The sequence below is a fragment of the Chaetodon auriga genome, chromosome 6 (assembly GCF_051107435.1).
Source record: "Chaetodon auriga isolate fChaAug3 chromosome 6, fChaAug3.hap1, whole genome shotgun sequence".
Taxonomy (NCBI): domain Eukaryota; kingdom Metazoa; phylum Chordata; class Actinopteri; order Chaetodontiformes; family Chaetodontidae; genus Chaetodon; species Chaetodon auriga.
The window spans coordinates 22,833,699-22,854,121 of NC_135079.1; the positions used below are offsets into that span (position 1 = coordinate 22,833,699).

General features: G+C 41.3%; 1 protein-coding gene across 1 annotated transcript in view; it reads left to right on the forward strand.

Moving 5' to 3' along the window:
• necab2 (N-terminal EF-hand calcium binding protein 2) overlaps positions 1 to 20,423 on the forward strand; it is a 114,797-nt gene that overhangs the window by 85,287 nt on the left and 9,087 nt on the right. Inside the window, exon 10 of the mRNA XM_076733188.1 lies at positions 14,268 to 14,380. Coding sequence (XP_076589303.1) covers positions 14,268 to 14,380 — 113 coding nt within the window. The remainder of the gene's footprint in view (positions 1 to 14,267; positions 14,381 to 20,423) is intronic.

Below are 20,423 nucleotides of genomic sequence, written 5' to 3' on the forward strand. Positions count from 1 at the left end.
CAAGAAACACATCAACTACCCCTTTGCAACAAAGCAGACAAGCATATTTCCTAAAATGTTCTATTTCCTTTAAGAAGGGCTTCTTGTCACTAAATGTATTTTTGTCTTGTATTTCTCAGTTAGGTTTTAAGACCTTTTAATTAGAGACTATTTTATCATTGTTCAGGGGATTTTTGTCCTCTTTTATCTGATAGTGACAGATGCAGAGACAGACAGGAAATCGAGCTGCTGACCATGCAGCCATGCAGCATGCATTGTAACCACTCAGCAACCAAGGCACTCCACTGTAGCATTTTATATTTCATTGTATTTAGGATTTTACACTAATCTTAATTGCAGTTCTATGTAGCAATGAAAGGTCTCAAAAGTCTTATATGTGGCTTTCTGAAGCCTGCAGATGCGCTCCAGTGGAGCAGTTGATTTAACTTGACTGGTAAAGATGCTCGTGTCAAGTGGCTCCCTTGCATTCATTTTCTCCATTAACATCCTCCCATTCTGATTCTGCTTCTCTAACCATCAGGTTACCACCACGCTCCTCTCATGAAGCAGCATTATATATTATTATGAATTCAGCTCCGTATGAGCCGTTCCTCCTCCCCGACTCACACAAATCTTGTTGAAATAATCCAAGCCATTCTCACGGGGCATTTTTATGAATACAATGTGCTTTTATTGAAGGAACAATTCCTAAAAATAGCTACAGTGATCAAATCAAGGGAACCAGGTACCAGGTGTCTCCAGCAGTCTGTGAGTTTCTACTCTGCTGTGAGATTAATGTGATGAGGCATTTGAAAATTATATCAAAGCTAGAAAAGACACCAAAGAAGGAGAAATGATTCCTTACTGATTCAGAGTGATGTTTTATATTAAAGAACACTGAGGTACAGTTTGGAAACATTTATGTCTACATTTTTGACACAGTGAATTATTAAGAATGGAGAAGCATCTGTGAGACAGGTCAGTGTCTGCTGGAGGAACACTTGAAATATTAAGGAGAGCAGTGATTGGATGGAAATTTAGCACAATTCGCATGTTTCAGACCTGCGGCTGTAGTCACAGGGCAGCAGGGTGGTGAACTGTACCCAGAGACAAGCATAGCTGCAGGACTCTTTGTTAGCAAGAACCCCTCCCCTGTTCAGCTGTCCTTGAGCAAGACGAATCCCTGCCAGCTTTGCGCTCTGCAGCACAGTTTGACCTCCGACGTCCCCATGGACAGAGGAAAGAGACTTTCTCCTTCTGAGAACAATACATCAGTTTATTTTTTTATGGAAAACCCTTGAAAAGCACTAAATGGCTGCAGGATTCCAAACTAGTGTTATGGGATACAATGAGGCTCAGCTAAAGGTGCTAATCTCACTCTGTCATTATGAAACTGAATGTGATCCCTTTAGAAACACTTATCTGATACTTCAGAAGTCCTGCTGTTTGTCAAAGCATTACAAGTAGAGCACCGTCCTCTTGATTTTTATTATCAAGCACTGCAGTAGATATGAGCTATGTGTTAAAGGATAAGGCTGGCATTATTTTATATTTTCTTTTTCTCAACAAATCCCTTGAAAAGACCAAAACCAACAGTGAGCAGATCCTGCAAGTCCTGTATGTGTATCCAAAGCCTGCTATGTATTCTTCCTCCGTGCCATAGACCTCCATTGTTGTCCAAAAACTATTAAAAAGCATGTCAGTGAGCCACACTGCTGCCCTGGCTGACATGTTCCTTCATTACCACGAACAAGGACACTAGTTTATTTTGTGTAAATCCAACACACACTGTCCTGCTGCTGTAAACACTCACTGGAACACCAAATTCAGTTATTACTGAAAATAGCAAAGAACTGTAAAGATTTAGAGGATGTCTTCAGGAAGAAAGAATGGGTGCCACAGACAGAGCAGGGAGGTCTGCAAGGGTTCACACACTGTTTGGTTGGTAAGATAGACTATTGTCAACCTTACCTTTAAGAGCAGAGGAGGCTTCTTCTTTTTCAGCCCTGCTTGTTTGGAGCCTTGAACATGTCTCCAAATGAATTTGAGTCTTAAATGTTAATGTAACACCCCTGAAGAAAGTGTGTGTGAGGGATACCAGAGGGACTGTGTAAATGGTCCACTCAGCACTCCCTCCCGATGCATGAATGGCCTATATATTCAACAGATACTAAAGAAACGTGTGACAGAGTCGTACTGGACCCATTCAAATCAGTCACACATGGCAGGTGTGTTGCTTTGAAGAGTCTAATGAGATCTGGATCTTTTCAGCATCTCCTCTCTTGATGTATGAGCAGCGGCACTTGTTCCCTGAATGACCCCAGTCCCCTGTTGGCTGTTTGAGTTTTCGGCGCTGAATTTTCTCTGTAAATTCAATAACCCCTCCTACTTGCATTAATCAACCACAACCCACACTGTCTCTCCCGTCCCTCCCTCTATATTTGTTTGTTTCAACCCCCCCACCACCACCACCACCCCCCCGCCTCTGCTGCAACACAATTTAGTCCACTTAGGCTGCAAAACTGACAGCTTGCTCACCGTATCAGTCCCTGTCTCTGTAAGTGTGTGTGTGTGTGTGTGTGTGTGTGTGTGTGTGTGTGTGTGTGGCGCTCTCTCCTCCATATATTTTGACTTCCCCTTTTATTGCCTCACATCTCTTTAATTGACTTCGCTGGCCGTTTTGTTGCAGCCCTTTATTCAACCCTCTAACTGTATCCAAAGGCCCTGTTGATCTATTTTTGTTTTCCAGATGAGGTCATACCTTTTTTTTTTGCCTCTGTAACAACACATTTCATGATCCATGTTTAATTATTAACAAACATCATAACAGGGTCAACCAAATGGTAAAACAGAGCCGTCTGCTCCCTTTTGCACCGCTACTCTAACAACAATACATTTAGAAGATTTCGGTAAATGCAGCAGAAGGTCAGAGTGTTTAAAAGCAAACAACAACACAAGAGAAACACCCAGAGGAGGAGGAAGAAACCTCAGGATCAAAGAACTGAAACACAGACACAGACACACACATTAGGTTTTTGTCACTTTTGGGGACATTGCATAGACTAACATTCATTTCCTGGAGACTGACCCAAACCTTATCCTAAACCTAACCTCAAATTTAATGATTTACATTATGGGAACCTGCGTTTTGTCCCCACAATGTGACATGAAAACAGATTTATGACCCCACAACATGAGTAATATACACACACACACACAGTAGTATCAGCTCTTTTTTGTTGCTGTCAGTCTCAGTGCTTTTAATCGCCTGCACCGATTCACTCACAGTCATTCTTCAATAAGTGTGAATCACCATGTCGATATAACTAAGGTACTGTGGACAATAAAGAGAGAGAGAGAGTCGGGTAGTTGGAGTAGTGAGGTAGATATATAGATCCTCAGACAGTAAATGGAAGCTCTGCCATGTTTGTCTCCACCACAGTGAATGCGGGTGAGGTTTGGGACGTAACCTGTATCTGCTGTTTACTGCACACGCGTTAACATGCTGATGTTAGGGACCTTCATTTCATGTAATTCTCCATTATTAATAAAGGTTCAAAATCCCCCCGAAATACCTCAAGAAATAAATAAGTCGCTCAGCATCTTCATTGAACAGGTCACTAAATCACTTGCAGATCATCTGGAAGTGGTTTAGCACCAAGTTCTCCACATATAGTGTAAGAGGATGGCTCAGCTCTGTCATGAACAGCTCTGCTCACAGTCCCAAGTTGGCTGACTGTAGATCTGCAGCTGTGTGGTTTTGGTACATCTGGGCGGGATTCTGACTGAGAGGATCTCAGTCAGAATCCCACAAATGATAGCTTAGCCTCCACCTGTCCCCGTCAACCACTATATCTTCTCATTTTCCAGCTGCACAAGCTTTCCTCTTGGTTTCATATGATATTGTATATGTTGACGTGTAGTTTGTCGCAGGAAGGTTTGGACAGGCTTTCAATAACGTCTTTGCACCAACAAAATAGTGAAGTTCAAATGCAGTTTTCAGCCAACTGCAGCACTTCAGAATTGTGCAATTCCTGTGAGTGACGACTTTGCGGTATGCCAAAGCATCCCGATCACCAAAGTACATTTCTTAATTATGCTGTACTCATATTGTTTTATTGGTTTGCAGGCCCGTCTATTGGTGCTGTCAGGTTGTGATCTACAGTGTTGTGTGAACCCCACACTGCAGTGTTCTGCTGATGGATTTTGGTTTTGATAGTCCTCCACCTCTGCACTCCCTGCTGAAAACACTCTCCTGCGGCTAATGCTAAAACATAATGTTACATTATAGAAAGAGCAGAGTCATAAAGTAAGCAAACTCAGTAATGCTTTTTATTATCTGTTCATTCATTTGAGGAAGATGGTGCTTGTTCATTTAAAGAAATGGCATAGTGTCACTCTAAGACCAAAGGGAAAGAGTCTATTAGGAGCAGAAGTCCAAACTGTCTTTCCTCCTCACGTCATTTACTTGCTTAAAGCCTCATGTTTTAGGGTCATTACAAGTTTTATGAATTTCACAGTACTCCCAAAGTGCACACACACCTCCAGTATTTGTGTCCTTTCTTTCAAATTCAAATCATATTGTTCTCATCCGCCTAAACAAACCTGATCTGAAGGACTAACCTCCTCAGAGCTCAAATATAGCTCTGCAAACATGCTTGTTGTGAACGTGCCCTGAAATGTTCCTCCCAAACGGAGAGACATTAACATTGATTAGAGGAGTGATTTGGAAGATCGATGGAAAAGCAAAAGGCAGAATTAATTTGTTAATGTTTGGAGGAATTCATAAGCAGGGCCGCAAATAAATTCATCTGAGATAAGTGAGTGGAAGACATTAAATAAATGTGATGAATACATGCAGTCATTTAAAGGTTAGTTATTCTGCCTCATGATAACCACTCCCTGGGAATCATCACATTATAGAAAATGGCTCATTGTGTTTTGCATACGAGCAATCAAGGTAATACAGTCTGGAAGAAGAACGTTAAACAACAGTGATGCCCCTGATGAATAGATATACGAGCAGGTTGCATCAGTGGAGCTCACAGGGAGCTCGTATGTAAGACGGTATGAGAGAGAGAATCATAGTGATAAAGAGAGACGTGCAGCAATAAAGAAAAAGTGTGAGTGCTTTGTTTGTAAGACAGCGACGGATAAAAAGATTGAGTGAAGGTGGCAGCAATAAAAAAGAACTTGTCCTTGGAAATATTTCAGCTGGTGTTGCATTATCAGGACACATGTGGCAGATGCCGTTTCACTTCTGTCTTCTTTTGTTTTGCGACTCGAAGCACCTCAGGGACTCGCTGCTAATACGCCGTTCTGTGTCATGAGGGGTTTATAAAGTGTACAATTTTCCACAAGCTTTTTGGGTGTTCATTTTGTATGCAAGATGATTTGTGCAGGTGAATAACTCATCTCTGCAATTCCCTTCTAAATAGCAGTGTGTCTAAAGAGATTTGTTGTTGTTTTGTCAGGCAAAACATGAATGAGCGGACCTGCAGTCCCACAGTGAATTAGTGCATTATGAGACTGAAAGTATTGAGTGCAGGCATTTACCCTGATTTCACCAGGCTTTTATAAGTGCAGCAAAAGTCTCAGAGATGGGATGTTTATACACATGATAACATCTGGGAGCTGCATGCTACAACCACAGTCTGGTTCCATTAACTGATGCTGTATTTGGAGGTCCCAGTTACTCGCAGTTTGTTTTGTTGTTGTTGTTTCTGGTTTTAGATGCTAGGAGCTGTTTTTGCATGGCTCTTCCCAGATATCACTTGTCTGTCAAACACTGTTGGTGGGCTGTGAGTCCCCTTTCCTTAAATTTCCATCTATTAGCCTACATGTTAGACCAGGGGAGGAGACGCTCAAAAGAAACCCACACAGACGGCATGGTCTCCACCCAGTTAGAGCTGCACTGATTAATAATTTTGTGTGGGCAGTCATTCAGAATTGAAAGGGTCTCTGGCAGCATTTTAACACCTTCTTGCCAGTTGTTTTGGTTTTATGACCAGCTGGGCATACTTTACTACTTTGGTTCAGTCATGTTGACACTCATCGTGCACTCATTTTAGCCAAAAAGCTGTAATATAATAAACCAGCTGTATGCTGTAGCATTTGTGAGTTAACACATGAAAATAGTGTCAGCATTTAGCAGCTAAGAGTTGGTTGAGACCAAACCAGAGCTGAAACAAGAGGGAATACTTGACCTTCAGGTTGTTTTGTAGTTGTAGACAAAAAGCAACAACCAAAAGATGGATGCAGCTTTGCTGACTTACTTTATCAGTTATACCAAAATGCTGTTTATATTTGGACTGCCTAATCTTAAATCTTACTAATTTCTTCTTAAATACTTCGAGAAATTAAGTCAAATAGCCTGAAAACATGAAGAACATCATAGCAAGGTGCTGCAGGCCAAAAATGATGACAGCTGCTGTTGTGAGTGTCCTGCTGCTGCTTATTGTGAGGTATTTCTTCTTGTTCTCCCACTGCTGCAGTCAGCAGGTCGAGGTACTGTAAGCTATACAGTAGCTATCAATCTATTATTGCAGCCCAAGGAGAGATATGCAAATTATCCCTGAACTAATGAAGGGGTTCTTTCTTTTCTTTTTTTTTGTTCGAATAAATGAGGGATTCCTCGAGCCCTGAGCAAAAAGGATGGGGAGCTGGAGAGAGGAACAGAGGGAGGAGGGACAGCGATGATGAAGGAAATAGAAGAATGACTCGAAGAGAGGAGATGTATGGGGAGGAAATAATAGAGATGATATGGGGATGTTGGCAGATTGTATGAGAGAAAGAGGAAGGCTGCAGAGCCCTGAGACGTGAAAAACAAGAACTGGGGCAGTGAAGGAAAGTGAGGAAGGAAGAACTGAGGAGAAAATGGGGGAGCATGTGGGGAGATGAGGGGTCGAGAATGAGAGAAGGTGTGAAAAGAAGACCTGAATGTGGGTAAGTGGTATTTCCCAGTTCCCATGGTAACGCTAGACTGATCCCCCCCTCCTCTCTACAACACATACTCACATGTATCTTTCTGCTACTCCCATTTTCATACCCAGCGGGATAACATCACACACTCCCACATGTTAAGCGCACACACACACACACACGCACAAATGCTTAACACATACATTGCAGTATACTGTATGTGGCCTTGATAGATGGTGATGATCTCTGCATTATTTATACAATTGTCAGTGCAAAGCCTCACTCGGGGGTTGGCATACAGATGTGAGGAGAAAGATGCAGAGAGAGAGAGAGAGAGCATAAAAACAACACAGGAGTTTTGAAATGCTTTGTATTTGACATCCGCGCATACGGCAGCATGTGCTCTTATGATGGTGCAGTTTTTGGTAGATTGTCCCGCTGAGTGATGTGGAATTTCTGACTTTGGCGGCCCCCAGAGTTTGCATCAAAAATGACTGCGTGGGCATTTCTCACCAGCACTGAAATCATTACTATGCCATCAGTGTAATTTAAAAGATGCTACAAATACATAAAAAAAATGCAAATAAGCAAAAAGCAGAATGTGTCCTTGGCGGTTCATTGGCTGCTGTGCCTCATGCTAACACTACAGCATGCAACACTTCATTTTATTTTGAGCTCAGTCAGGAAAGACACCAGTTAATATGAAGGCAGGAGCTTTATTTGAGAGCACCCGTGTAGCTGATTAGAGAGATGTGTGTGTTAATTGAATTTTGGACTGACAAGAGTTTAACTCAGGTTTATTGGGAATTTGGGAATGGAGGGCAGAATGGCAGAGCAGGGAGAGTCAAGCTGCTGGCTGGAGAGTGGGAAATCTTTGGATGATAGTTCAGAGGTGGAGCCTCAGTGTGATGGAGAAGTAGAGTGGCAGGGTTAGGGTTAGCTTTATCCACCCCTCAGTGCAGAATGAGATGAGGGTGATTATGATGACATACAGTATATTTGACATATGACAGGAGAGAAAATTACGAGCCTGTCACAGGATCATTTCACTGTTATTCAATATAGTCCATCAATAACACACCACAACACACCACACTCAGAGACAGGAGATTACTAGCATTACTGAAAGTACAGCTTCACGTTGAAAGAAAGTTCACACGCTTTGTTTCCATAACAACAGACAAGAGGAACACACAGCGACAACAGAAAAAGGATGAAAATAAGCACCGTACTCCTGACAGCCTCGGTGTGGCGGCTCCATTTCCTCTGGCACAAACCCAAACTATCGTCAAACAGCCACATATTTTTCCATTCTCACTTGACACAAAGTTGGCGATCACTGTCACTGTGTCTTTTATTACATCTATTTTCATTTGAAAGCCTCTTCAGCTGCATTTTAAAAAGAAAAAAAGTGTCTGGCACCTGCTGGAGAGTCATGCCCGACCTCTGTTCTGAGCCATTTTATCAGCAGATGTCACAAATACGTAGAATTTCAACATCATGAAAACGCTCTGTAAAAACAAACGCTGCGCTCAAAATCCTGGTGTTGGACTCGGCTCCAGTGTTTAACGACGGGAGAAGAGCTCATGCTAGAAAAACAGGGTTTAAGAATGCTGATGGAGCCCAGGACAAGACAGAAATCAATAATATTTATACAAGCCCATGAACAAGGCTCCACATAACTTTACGACGTGGTGATAGTCAGCCATTTGTTCTGTCAAACATGTAGAGTCAATAGTGCCCAATAAACACACACACACACACTGTATGTAATAATGTGCAGTCTTTCTAAGAAGAAGCACATTATAGGTGTTCTCGCTGACACAACACACACACACGCACACACACACACACACACACACACACACACACACACACACACAGAAAGCTCAAAGCAGCTCTTAAACAATATAAAGTAATGAGCTGCAGTCCTCTGTCCAGAGTCTGCACATATTTCAAAAATGCTTGGCCCTTAGGGAAAACCCAAACGTGTGCACCCCTACACTGTTTGATATCATCACATTTCAATTCATTTCACTGCAGTTTGAACATGTAACTCACTGTAACTCTGCCTGTCCTTGCCTGCAGCTGTTTGGTCTATCATTGTCCTGACAGCCCTGACACTGGACTTGAACCTGAATCAGCATTGTCACACAAATACTTGATACTTATATTATACTTGTGTAAGAGATGCATTATCTTTAAAATTCCAGCGGCAACAAACCAAAACTGTTCATGAACACTTTATTGATTTTGTTGCTGCATCCATGAAATCTCCCCTTAGTCATCTATTTAGAGTTTTGCTCTTGGCTTTGGTAGATTATTTTCACAACTTTCTAGATAACAGAATATCTGTTGATGGGTTTTTACTGGAAGAAAATAAGACATGATACAATAGCTTTTAAAAGGAATTAGTTTCCTCTGCTAGTTAAAGCAGTTACTTACACATGTCATCACACAGTACCAGTAGAGGTATTACACACTTACAGTAGGTTTGATATCACTGTCACTGTTTAGGTTTGCAGTACAAGATTCCTTTAAGTGCATCTCCTGTTTCTGACAAGCCGTATTCAAGATGAAATGGAAAATACTATAATAGCATACCATGTTAGGCATTTAACTGATGTATGCATTTCATTAAATGAATATTTATTTGCTGAAAGAATTTCATAAAATAAATGAAGACATGAATTAGATGCCTGGTGTGGATTTATTCTCTCACCATTTCTCAAACAACATTTTTGTTCATTTGAAGTTGTTCAGGCATTGTGCAGAAGGTGTTTAGACCATGTGTTGGAAGACTTTCTAAAGGTAACAAAATCTGCCTACCAGCACCTGCTAAGCTCACAAATGAACGTGTTACATCTCGTTGTTTAATTGTACAACACCTGAGTAGTATGGGGGTTTTAATGGGGATTATGTGCTTTAACTATTTAATGGCCAGGAGCAGTCACTGTTGCTGCACAAGCTCACAATGACAACAAGACACTGGGCCAGCTGTTTCCATCTTCTTGTTTAGCATACATAAACAGAGTGATATGAATTTTCTCACAAGGAGTTACCTAAGTATTCCCTAATGCGTCGCCAAGAAGGTCCTTAGTAACCATTTTCCTCAGAAAAATGAAGGGACCTCAGACCAGTCTGTTAACAGTGAAATAATTTGTGGAACATGAGACAATGACTGAATTTATGGTGATTAAAGAGGAGAAGAGACAAAGATGCATTTTTGGGGGGACAGGGAAAACCCATCGGACTCTTTGAGTGATGCACAGCTTTAACAGAACTCAGTCTCACATGTTTTGATCGACATACTTGTCAATGTTTGGCTTCCTCCTTTCTTGCTGTCACAGTAATATTTTCATATTTTTTCATTACTGCATCTACAGTTTGTTTAATAGAAAGATTTCCTGCGTTGATTTTGTCAGTTAGCATCACTTTTTCAACTTTTTCATATTCCACCTTCTGTCCGGCTTTCTTTTTGTCTTCTATTTGTTGTCCATTCTGGAGAGGCTAGCTAGCAGGATGATGATGTGGGTGAAGCGTAACCATGGTAACTGAAGTGCACTTGTGCTGTATTATGACTAACTACTGTGAAAGCCTTAGTCTAAACACTTAGGCAAGGAGACAACCCAAGAGGCTTCGGGAACTGTTTTACATAAGGGACAAACTTCGGCTTGAAACTTACAGTAGTTTTTGCAGGCAGGCGCTGTTACCTTCATAGATGTAGCTTTGATGCTGACCATCATCACAGAGGGTAGCCGGAGAGTTAGAGGTTCCTTTTTATCACCTCTGCAGGGCCACACAGCCAGAAGGGAGCAGATGCTATCATTTGGTCAGAGAGGCAGCAGGGTTAATGGAGTGGTAGTGATTAGATTAACAGAGGCTGCTGGGCAATATAGTGTTTCTAATTGAGTTGGGAGGATGTCTGTGTGTTTTTGTCCATGTGTTCATGTCTTAAGGTTGCCTGTACGGCGGTTATAAGTCTGTCTGGTTCTGTCACTGTTATGAGTGCTTCACAAATAGACGCCCATGCAATCATTGCCTCATAAATCACACTTACACACGCATGCGACACATATCTTCACTGACGAACGACCAGGTGTTCATTCTTGCAGCTTAATTTTGCTGCCTCATGATAGCAATTTAAGTTAATGGCAGCAGATAAACAGCGATGTCAAGAGATAAACAGTCATTACATGTCAATGAAACAGACAAAGCCATAGAGGCACACAAGTGGATGCAGATGTGATGAATACTTAGACTCTGCATGTGTACACGCAGTAAGAGCTGGAGCTAATATCTGCTAAATATAGAGAGCTCTCCTCTCAGGATGTTTTACAGCAAGCTATTTCCAGTTCTATTAGCTGCATAATATGATATCTCATATCTGTCCTAATAATGGTAACAATACTTCCTGTGTCTGTAGTCACTGTTAGTCTCTTAAAGATGTTTGGAAAATTTCTCAGGGAGAGGGAGGGAAAGATTAAAAGAGATGCAGAGAGCGGTGAGAAACAGCAGCCAGCAGGGTTACCAACCACCAAAACCAATCAATGCACAAAGACTGATATGTTTACGATGCACATATTTCATCACTGCCAACAAAAATGTGCCGTCCAACCCGAGAGGAGCATGTCGAGGTATGTAAACATCTGTTTGATTCCAGATAAACCAAGTTGTTTGTGCTTGTAGTAGGTGCAGTTTTTATGCTGCGTTTGCTCAAAATCAGATGACTTTTTATGGGTTTGACCGCCAAGTTGTCATATTGGGACTGTGTGAATCCACTGCTGATGTATGTTAATGGTTAGCATACAAAGATACTGAGTTAACATCACTGACAGCTCTTTTAGAAATATATATTTTAATCTTGTCAAATAAACACAGTACTATCAGCACGGATGAGTCCCAAAACCCTGTATTAAACTAAATTATTAGCGTAGTGTTGATCAGCTCTGACATTGCTCATTCTTTTATCTGTACTTTTTAAAGTTTTGGTGTAATTTATTATCACACTGCAGCCTCATCCTGTTTTCTACCATCTATTTGACTCAAGTAATGGAGTTGTGAACCCTGTGAGCTCGCTGCCTATACCGCTGTCAGCCCCTAAAAAACAAAAGAACACGGTTTTTTGTCTACATTTTTACGCAAATGTTCATCCATCATCCAGAAACCAGGAAGATACTGTATTTCACCATAAACCTAAAAGATGTTCCTCATTTTTCCTCAAAAGTAGTTGAAAGCAACATGCAGGCCTCCACTAGTAAACGAAGTATTCAGATCCTTTACTAAAGTATCAATACGTGACTGTAAAAATACTCTCAGAAGTGAAAGCCTTGCATTGATAACCCTTCTTAATTAAAGTTCAGCTATTATCAGCAAAGTGTACTCATCAAAAGTCATTAAGTAAGTATTCATTCTGCAGAAAAACAGCCTTGTGAAGTCAGAAGCCCAAAAGATTACATTAAACCACTGTTTAAATTCTAACAATGTGTTGTATTTTATGAGCTCAGTGTGTGTTTCTTTGCTTAATGTTGAAGCTTCATCAGAAAAGTGAGCTGAACTACAGCTGTCAAATAGATCGAGTAAAGTAAAAAGTTCAACAATTCCTGAAATGTGGTTTCATACAAGTATAAAGTAGCATAACGTTGAAATTATCAGGTTAAGTACAAATACCTCGAAACTTCACTTTCGTGCAGTATTTCAGTAAGTGTACTCGTGTCTTGGATTTGATTAGATTCTTACTGGTAGTTTCACATCACATCAGTGAAGGAGGCCAAAGGAGACAGAAGAGACATGGCAGGACATGACAGGCAGGTGTAACAAGAAATTCAATTTTAACAGTATCTAAGCGTACATGCACATGTGATATTTGTGTGTGTGTGTGTACATGAATGTGTACTGTGCAGTCTCAGTGCGGCACTGCTGGAGTTATGTAGGTCATAGTGGATGAATTTTTAATTGTACTGTAGTAAGCTACAATAGCACTGGCACATAAAAAGCTGAAGATAGCAGCTCATCTCATCTGATCAAAGCCAATGCAGCAGCAGTTCTTCGTTCCTCTTGTTGTAAATGGGATTCATACAAATAATTGCAAATAATCCTCCAGGCTCTAATTGTACAGCATACACACACACACACACACACACACACACACACAGGCAGATACGCTCATCTTTCACAGACTAAGTTAAGCTTCTGGTACATACTGGACCACTGGGAAGAGAGTTACTGTACTGTACAGAAAGTTAAGATCAAACAGAGAAATGCAGCAATAAATGACTTTTCAATCTCTCTCTCACACACACACACATGCACACACACAGGCCACTGGAGATGTTTTATTATGCACCACTGGGTCCTCAGGAAGCCTCCATAAAAACATTTCTATAGGCTTTGTGAGATTATGAACATTTTGTTTTTACCTACGGGACACAGGATTGTACAGGGGCAGAGCTTCATGGCCTCCCATTGCAATTCAGCAGCAGAGCAATTGCTTGTACAGTAGCTGTAGTGGAGGCATAACACTTATGTCTCAGATGAGTAGAGGATTTGCAGTTGGATCACAAATCTCCTGGTAACTGAAGTTGCTATCATAAAGCTGCCGTGGTACCAAATAACAGAGAGTAATCTTTACATGCAACTTCTACGGTACAGTGGATAGCTGAGGATGGATCCTTTGACATGTATTAACAAATCAGATGTGTTCACAAAGACGAGCTCCCCAGAATTCAGCAGATGGCAACCTTGCTCTTATGTTTCCACTGATGGTTTGTGCAGTGTTCTGCATTATCTGTGCTCCTCCTTCATGTCAGTATGCACCTCCAACACTCACTCCAAGCTGCTTCAATAGAGTGAAATCCTCAGCATAAGAAGACAGAATGTGTTTGTTAAGCCTTGTGAAATACCAGGAGACAAACATCACACAGAACTGGCTGTTATTCTTCATTCAACTTGTTTAATCTTTTAGCGACTGGACTTCATCCCGACTAGCTTGTCTGTTAGCAACAGCCTGTGCTATAATCATATGCTCCTTACTCTCATTGTGTTCATCAAATAATGGCTGACTGAAGGTCCTTCAGCCTGTATAATATACACCTGTTGTGGCTGCTAGATGTGAACGACATATGTATCTTGCAGCTCATTTCTCATCTTGCGCTCATCATTAGCTTCAAGCCACGACACATCTTGGAGCCACTTTTCAGAGAATATTCTTTTCTCCTGCTCTGGTTAAGTTAGGCGTTTCTTTGGAGATGGTGAAACACCGAAGTAGCTGCTTAATGTCGTATGTACTGTTTCTGTTTGTTTTGTATTTTCTGTCGGCTTGTATCAAACACAGCACAGAACTGACCTCCCGCTCTCTTCCTCTGCAGTCTTTGTTGCTGATTCGTCAGGAGATGGTGGTTTCCCAGAAGAAGCTTGGCGAGTTTTGCGAGGCTCTGAAGCAGTATCTGAAGAATGTGTCCACTCAGAGAGACTGCTTTCAGTAAGTCTCACCGCTGCGCCACATGTTCATAACTGCTCTGCTGCAGCTGCTGCTGCAGAGTGCAGCGCCGTAACCCCAATCACTTTCAATATTTAATGACGTCTATTTCCAGTGTCAGGACCTCGCTGCTTTCCTCACTGTATTAAGAACTACTTCAAGAGTTCCTCCACTGATCTTTGATGGTATTTTTTTAGTATTAATGCACACAAACACACACACAGAAAAACAACTTTTTCCTTTGAATAACTATTTCATCATTATCTTTCCAAAATCCAAATAAAATGCTGAAAGTCCTTTGGGGTTTGAATCAGTGGGACAGTTGTATTATGCCGCATACCCAGTCTATAATATTGTACCTGGAGTATAGTCTGATATACACATGCCAAACTTATTACAAACCTCCTGTGCCTCCTACGCAGAGCCTTGAGGTGCTGTGAAACAGTCTAATATCCAGAGAGATTTCTTTAAATCCCAGACTCAATATGCTGTATGCATAGTCTAGAGTCAGATTCTGCATATGCCCTTGGCAAGATTTCAAGGTTCTGGATCTACGCTATTTCTTCTATTTGTATTAGAGTTTCTCCCACCAGTAAGTACAGTCTATACTTTGGGATAAGGAGTCTGCAAGAGGGGCCGAGACAGAGGTGCAAGTCTCAACAGCTTCATATAGCACAGAAGGCATAGCACAGTCACATAATCATCAATACTTTTGGAGTAATTTTAGATGTAAAAACTTAATTATGTCATCCAAAAAGTGTTAACAACCTTTAAACGCAACATTGACACTAACAACAAGGTTAGTGTGTTAGTAAACGGTTGTCTATTTACACATCCAGCAGACACAGAACAACATTAATCATTCATTTAAAGTGGAGTTTTTGGCCACCTACTGAGGGTTGAGTCCTATATCCACTCTCCTTTTAACTCTCTTTTGGTCTCCACTGACTCTTGAAGGAAATATCTGGCTCTTGAGCTGCTAAATGCTCCACTATATTCATCAGCTAGTTGCTAATTGTGTCCGTTGTAGCTATATCAGGGCTTTATCATTGACAAACAACTGTTTGAGTCTGGAATTGACACAGTGGTGAGACTGAACCAAAACATTAAAGCTGCTGGCTGTGAAAACCAAGACAATTAGCTAAAAGACATTAAAACACTCCATAGACACTTCTATGTGGCAGACAAGGGAAACACTACTTCAGAAAAAAGGCTCTTTAATGTCAGTCTGAAAGCAAATCTACAAACAGATCTAAATTAAGTAAAAAAACACAAAAATGATTCATTAAGTGTTCACTTCCTAACTGTGACACATCTAAGTCGTCACTGGTGGAGCCAGTTCCTTTTAGAAGTCACTTAATAGGTTGAATGAGTTGATTTATGTGTTATTGAGATAATACATCAGCCTGAATTCACTCATATCTTGAAGACCTAACTGCTCTGTAGTGAGTTTCCTGTCTGCTGCACATCATGAGGGCAAAGGAACAAACAAATCTGAGACAACTTTACTGAAGCAAGTACGTACAAGGTCATGGACGCAAGACTGCCCCTCAGAGTACAGTGAGATCAGTCCGAAAATAAAAAGACATGGTGCAGTTGTAAATCTGCTGGGAGCAGGGTGTCCTCAAAAACTGTTGAGCTGGGAGACATTGTGCATGAAGTATAACTGCTCTGCACTCTCACATCATATCTGGGCTGGACGCATGAAGGAAGCTGTCAAACATCGAAAAAGAAGGTTCTGTGCTGGTGAAACCAAACTGAGCATTTTGGTTTAATCCAAACAGCACACAGCAGAAACTCACCATCCACACCATGAAGCGTGGTGGTGGCAGCGTCAGGCTGTGGGGATGTTTCTTTACAGCATGTTAAAACCTCCTCTTGCTGCATTTATTTTCCAGCAAGGCAACAATCAAGTCTACAAAGGAATGAGTTAAAAACACCATTTTTGTCCAGGTGGAGCCAAGTCAGAGTCCAGTCTTCATTCCAGTCCAGAATTCATAGCAGGACTTCTGTTCACTCACGTAATCCCCATGTAATCTGACTAAGCTGAGCAGTTTTCAAAGACGAATGGGGGAAAAGTGTGTATGTGCACACTGCAGATGTGCAAAGCTGAGGCAAACGTGCGTATCCACATTAAGTCATGGCTGTAGCTGCTGCCAAAGGTGCCTGTACTAAATGTAAAGCAGAATATATGCATTAGCTTTCTGATTGGATAAGAAGCATTAAAGGTCAAGGTCTGAGCAGTAAAAAATTGAACACAGCAAAAGTAAATCAATATTTTTTATGATGTGTTTACACCCACCTCATTCCAATTCATCACACCGGTTCACTGCATTTTGTGATGAGCATATCTTGTAATAAAATGGTTCCTGTGAGGGCGGGCTGCTTCAGAGCAAACAATGTCCTAAAGTGAGTTGGATGGAAGATGCTGGAAAGTGGAATGGGGGAAAGGTTTTGGATTCTGAGCAAGCTGTTTATGTTTTTGGTTAAAAATTACTGTAGTGCCCCAGGCTCACACTGTTATGGAAAGGTTGCTCACATGTGATCAATGCCCTGTAGTGAACCATGGCTCTGCTCCAGCCGTCAAGGGACAGCTTCTGTGAACTTTTGCACGTCCCAACCTTTGTAACTCTGTTGTAAAACCTCTTTTGCTGCTGTGAAAGTTCAGCAGCTGACACCTTGACTTAGTGAAGCTGATCCCAGCGCTGTTTTCAAACACATTTACGTCTATTAGAAAAGCTGTTCCACCATCACTGTCACATTGCCTGTACTGTGTGTCTGTGATGTAAAGAAAAGCCAGTCTGTACACAATACACAGGTACCAGTATACTGAGACATAGATTAAACCTGAACCATGACATTGCCAGTTTCCACACAGCTATGGGAGTGGTTTCGGTTGGTCAGTCATTGATCAGTCCACCACTTTGCTGCTATTGGATAGATTCCCATGAAATGTGACGGTCCATCGGGGATGAATTCTTAGAACTTTGGTCATCCTTTAACTTTTTATCTAGCACCATCATCAGGTCAAAATTATAATTTGCCCATGCTAAACTAAAATGGTGAACATGCTAAACATTAAACCTGCTAAACACCAGCATGTATTTTAGCATTTAAGCATGCTTATGTTAGCATTTAGCCCAAAGCATCCTTGTGCCTCACAGAGCTGCCATCGTGCCCATAAAATCTTTGTTCTCTTACTTTTTTTGTGGTGAATATAAATACTAGATTTCAGATGAAGAAATCATGGTGAAATCATTGATTTTATAAGTGCTACCTTACCAATGAAATCTGGTCATTCTGCTGAATTTGGTTCCTGTATTTATCAGTAACTTTGTCAGTCTTTCATTTTCAAACATTTCCCGTAAGTCGCACACTTTCAAGGCCTTCAAGGTCTGTGGGAACTTTAACAGCTACTTTCCCAGCAGATTAAAAGCCTTCCTTCAGTCAGACACACACTCAGTCACACCTACTTCACACTCTACACCTGGAGGACAAGATGTATTAAATGATTCAGCTGTGAGCGGAGAGCACACGCAGGTGGAAAGGGCCTTCAGGTGAAACACTATAGTCATGCTGATGAGGCTCTTACTTTTGTTTGTTTTGGGCATTTTTCAGCCTTTTCACTGGCTTGTTGGTGCCTTTGTTACTCCCTTACCTTATCAGTAAATTTGGTGGCAGCACAATGCTTATAGGTAGCTGCAGTAAATAATGCATGAGGGATAAGAAGCTTTGTTGATGGAGGAAGCCTGCTCATTAAGTCTGAATAGACTTTTCTTTCCTGCATGCTTCCTCATTCTGTCTCTCTTTTGTGTCATGGGGTATCTTTCCTTTTCTCTCTCCTCATTTAATCTTGCACAAACGAACTGTAATATAAAAGTTTATTTAGTCTCTGTCTTCCCTGCTCATTATCTTTTCGGGTGAATGTGTGATTACCTGCGCAAACACTGTATTGTCCCCTGCAGCAGAGCTCACACAACTCATTTCTTTCAAAGCCTTGTGAAAATGTTGAGCATGTGGCAGCGGCCCGTCCCCCGAGTGCCCCCCTGAGGTTCAGGGAAGAACTGCCTTGAAGACTGTGTGTATGCTGCTTAGGCTGAGCGATAAAATCTAGCCTTCAGATTCCAGAAAACACAAGAAATGGTAAAGTATTGGTGTTATACATGTCGCTGGTCATAGTCATCTGTCAGTGTCCAGAGCCACTGAATACCAGGTAGCACCTCCAGATCTAACATGAACAGAGCATTTCCTATCTCACTCATCATGCATTAGCTGTATGCTGAGTGTCTGATACTAGATTCATAAGAAAACTATATTGATAAATTGTAAAGAAAGATTGAGAAATCATCAAAACTCTATGAAAATGTGAATTCGTAATCTTCAGTTTTGTAGTAACAACAATATTCTTTAAGTTTCTTTTTTCATTCTAGAAATGTTTAAAAAGAAATTTGGCATTTTTCATTATTGCACAAAGCTGCTGGTTGATGCAGACATGCAGTACACAGACACAGTAGATAACGCCTCCTTTTATTTTACTTAATGAGGCTACACATGCTACCAACCAGTCCAGCTAATGAGCCAATTACAGCAGCTCTCTGTTAAATTGAGAGTGACCTCAGCAGCTCTTAATTCTTCAGATGTTACTCAGAGAAAGACACAACTTAGTGACGAGAAGTTTGGACTCACCTACGTGGGAGATTGAACTTGAGGTGAAGGACACAGCGCAGTTTGCAGTTGGGATGACAGCATCCTTTCTGACATCTCAGCTTACCCTGGCTCTGTGATTGCACTTCAACACAACTGTCAAATACAGTACTGAGACAAAGGAATTTCAACTCAAAGGCTCAATAACAGATGGGAAAAAAGAAATCTATTTGGTGGGGAGATACAGTCAACATTAGGGTTCAACATGCAGGGTTCAACATTAACCATGGCCTGATAGTCTGTGGCCATGAAAAAGGATGCCTGTTCTGACCCACCTGCTCTCACTGTACAGACTCTCTGGAATAGCTCACCAGCTAAGCACAAAAGGACATGTATCTGTAAATTTAAGGTACCAGATTACAAATATATCAATGTGAAAAAGGCAAAAGTCAACTTTTGAGCAGCACTTTTTTGTGTGATTTTTAGGAAAGTCTGTGCTTGCACCATGAAAACACTTAAAAGATTGGAATGAAAATTGTGTTTGTGATGAGAGATACCCTGAGCAGGCGTAAATGCGAGTGTAATTTCATGCTGAAACAAGTATCAGAATTTCACTGCACTGCCTGATCTGCATAAACACAACCTCAGCTGCTCCGCTGCGCTCACTTTGATGTGTTTAGAGCCACAAAGCTACAGAACGGGCAGGTGCAGCTAATGGACTGGAGTCAGATGAAAATAGGATGACACTGCGTTGGTGCTGCTGTCCGCTTTTTACTGCCACTAAGTTAGAGGCCTTTGTTGAACACTGTGTTTCAGGACAGTTTGTTGTCATAGAGATCATGTAGTTCAGTGTTGTATCAAAAGCTTTGACTGATTTAAAGACTTCATCACATAGAAAACATTCCTTATCACCTAATGCTGAATGCTGTGTGGAATGCTCCATGAGACAGTGGAACACCATGTTTGAATTTTTCAACCACTATCAGCTGTAAACAGAAAAATGAGACTACATTACAGTCCAAAAATAGACAAAAATCAAAGCAAACGCGTGGTCGTGTGTTGATACCAGGGTGGTACGGGCTGGTGGTGGTTTAACGCTGCTAGCATCAACATGTTTGCTGTTTTCAGTAGAAAAGTTCTAAAAATCCACTACCTGCTCAGCACCAAGTGGCACATAAGCAAAGTTTGCATCTGGCTGGTGAACAAAGCGTATAGCGGTTAGAGCGCAACATGTCTTCCACTAAGGAGTGGCTGGAGACCAAAAGTAGAGCAAAAACAGTCCTAGAGGAGAGTGGACACAGACACAAGTCTAACTCAATGCTAACGCTACTCTGTGTCTATTGAAGGGGTAAATGTCAGTTTTGAGTTACATGTTGTTGTGCTGCCCCCATGTGGTTTGGTG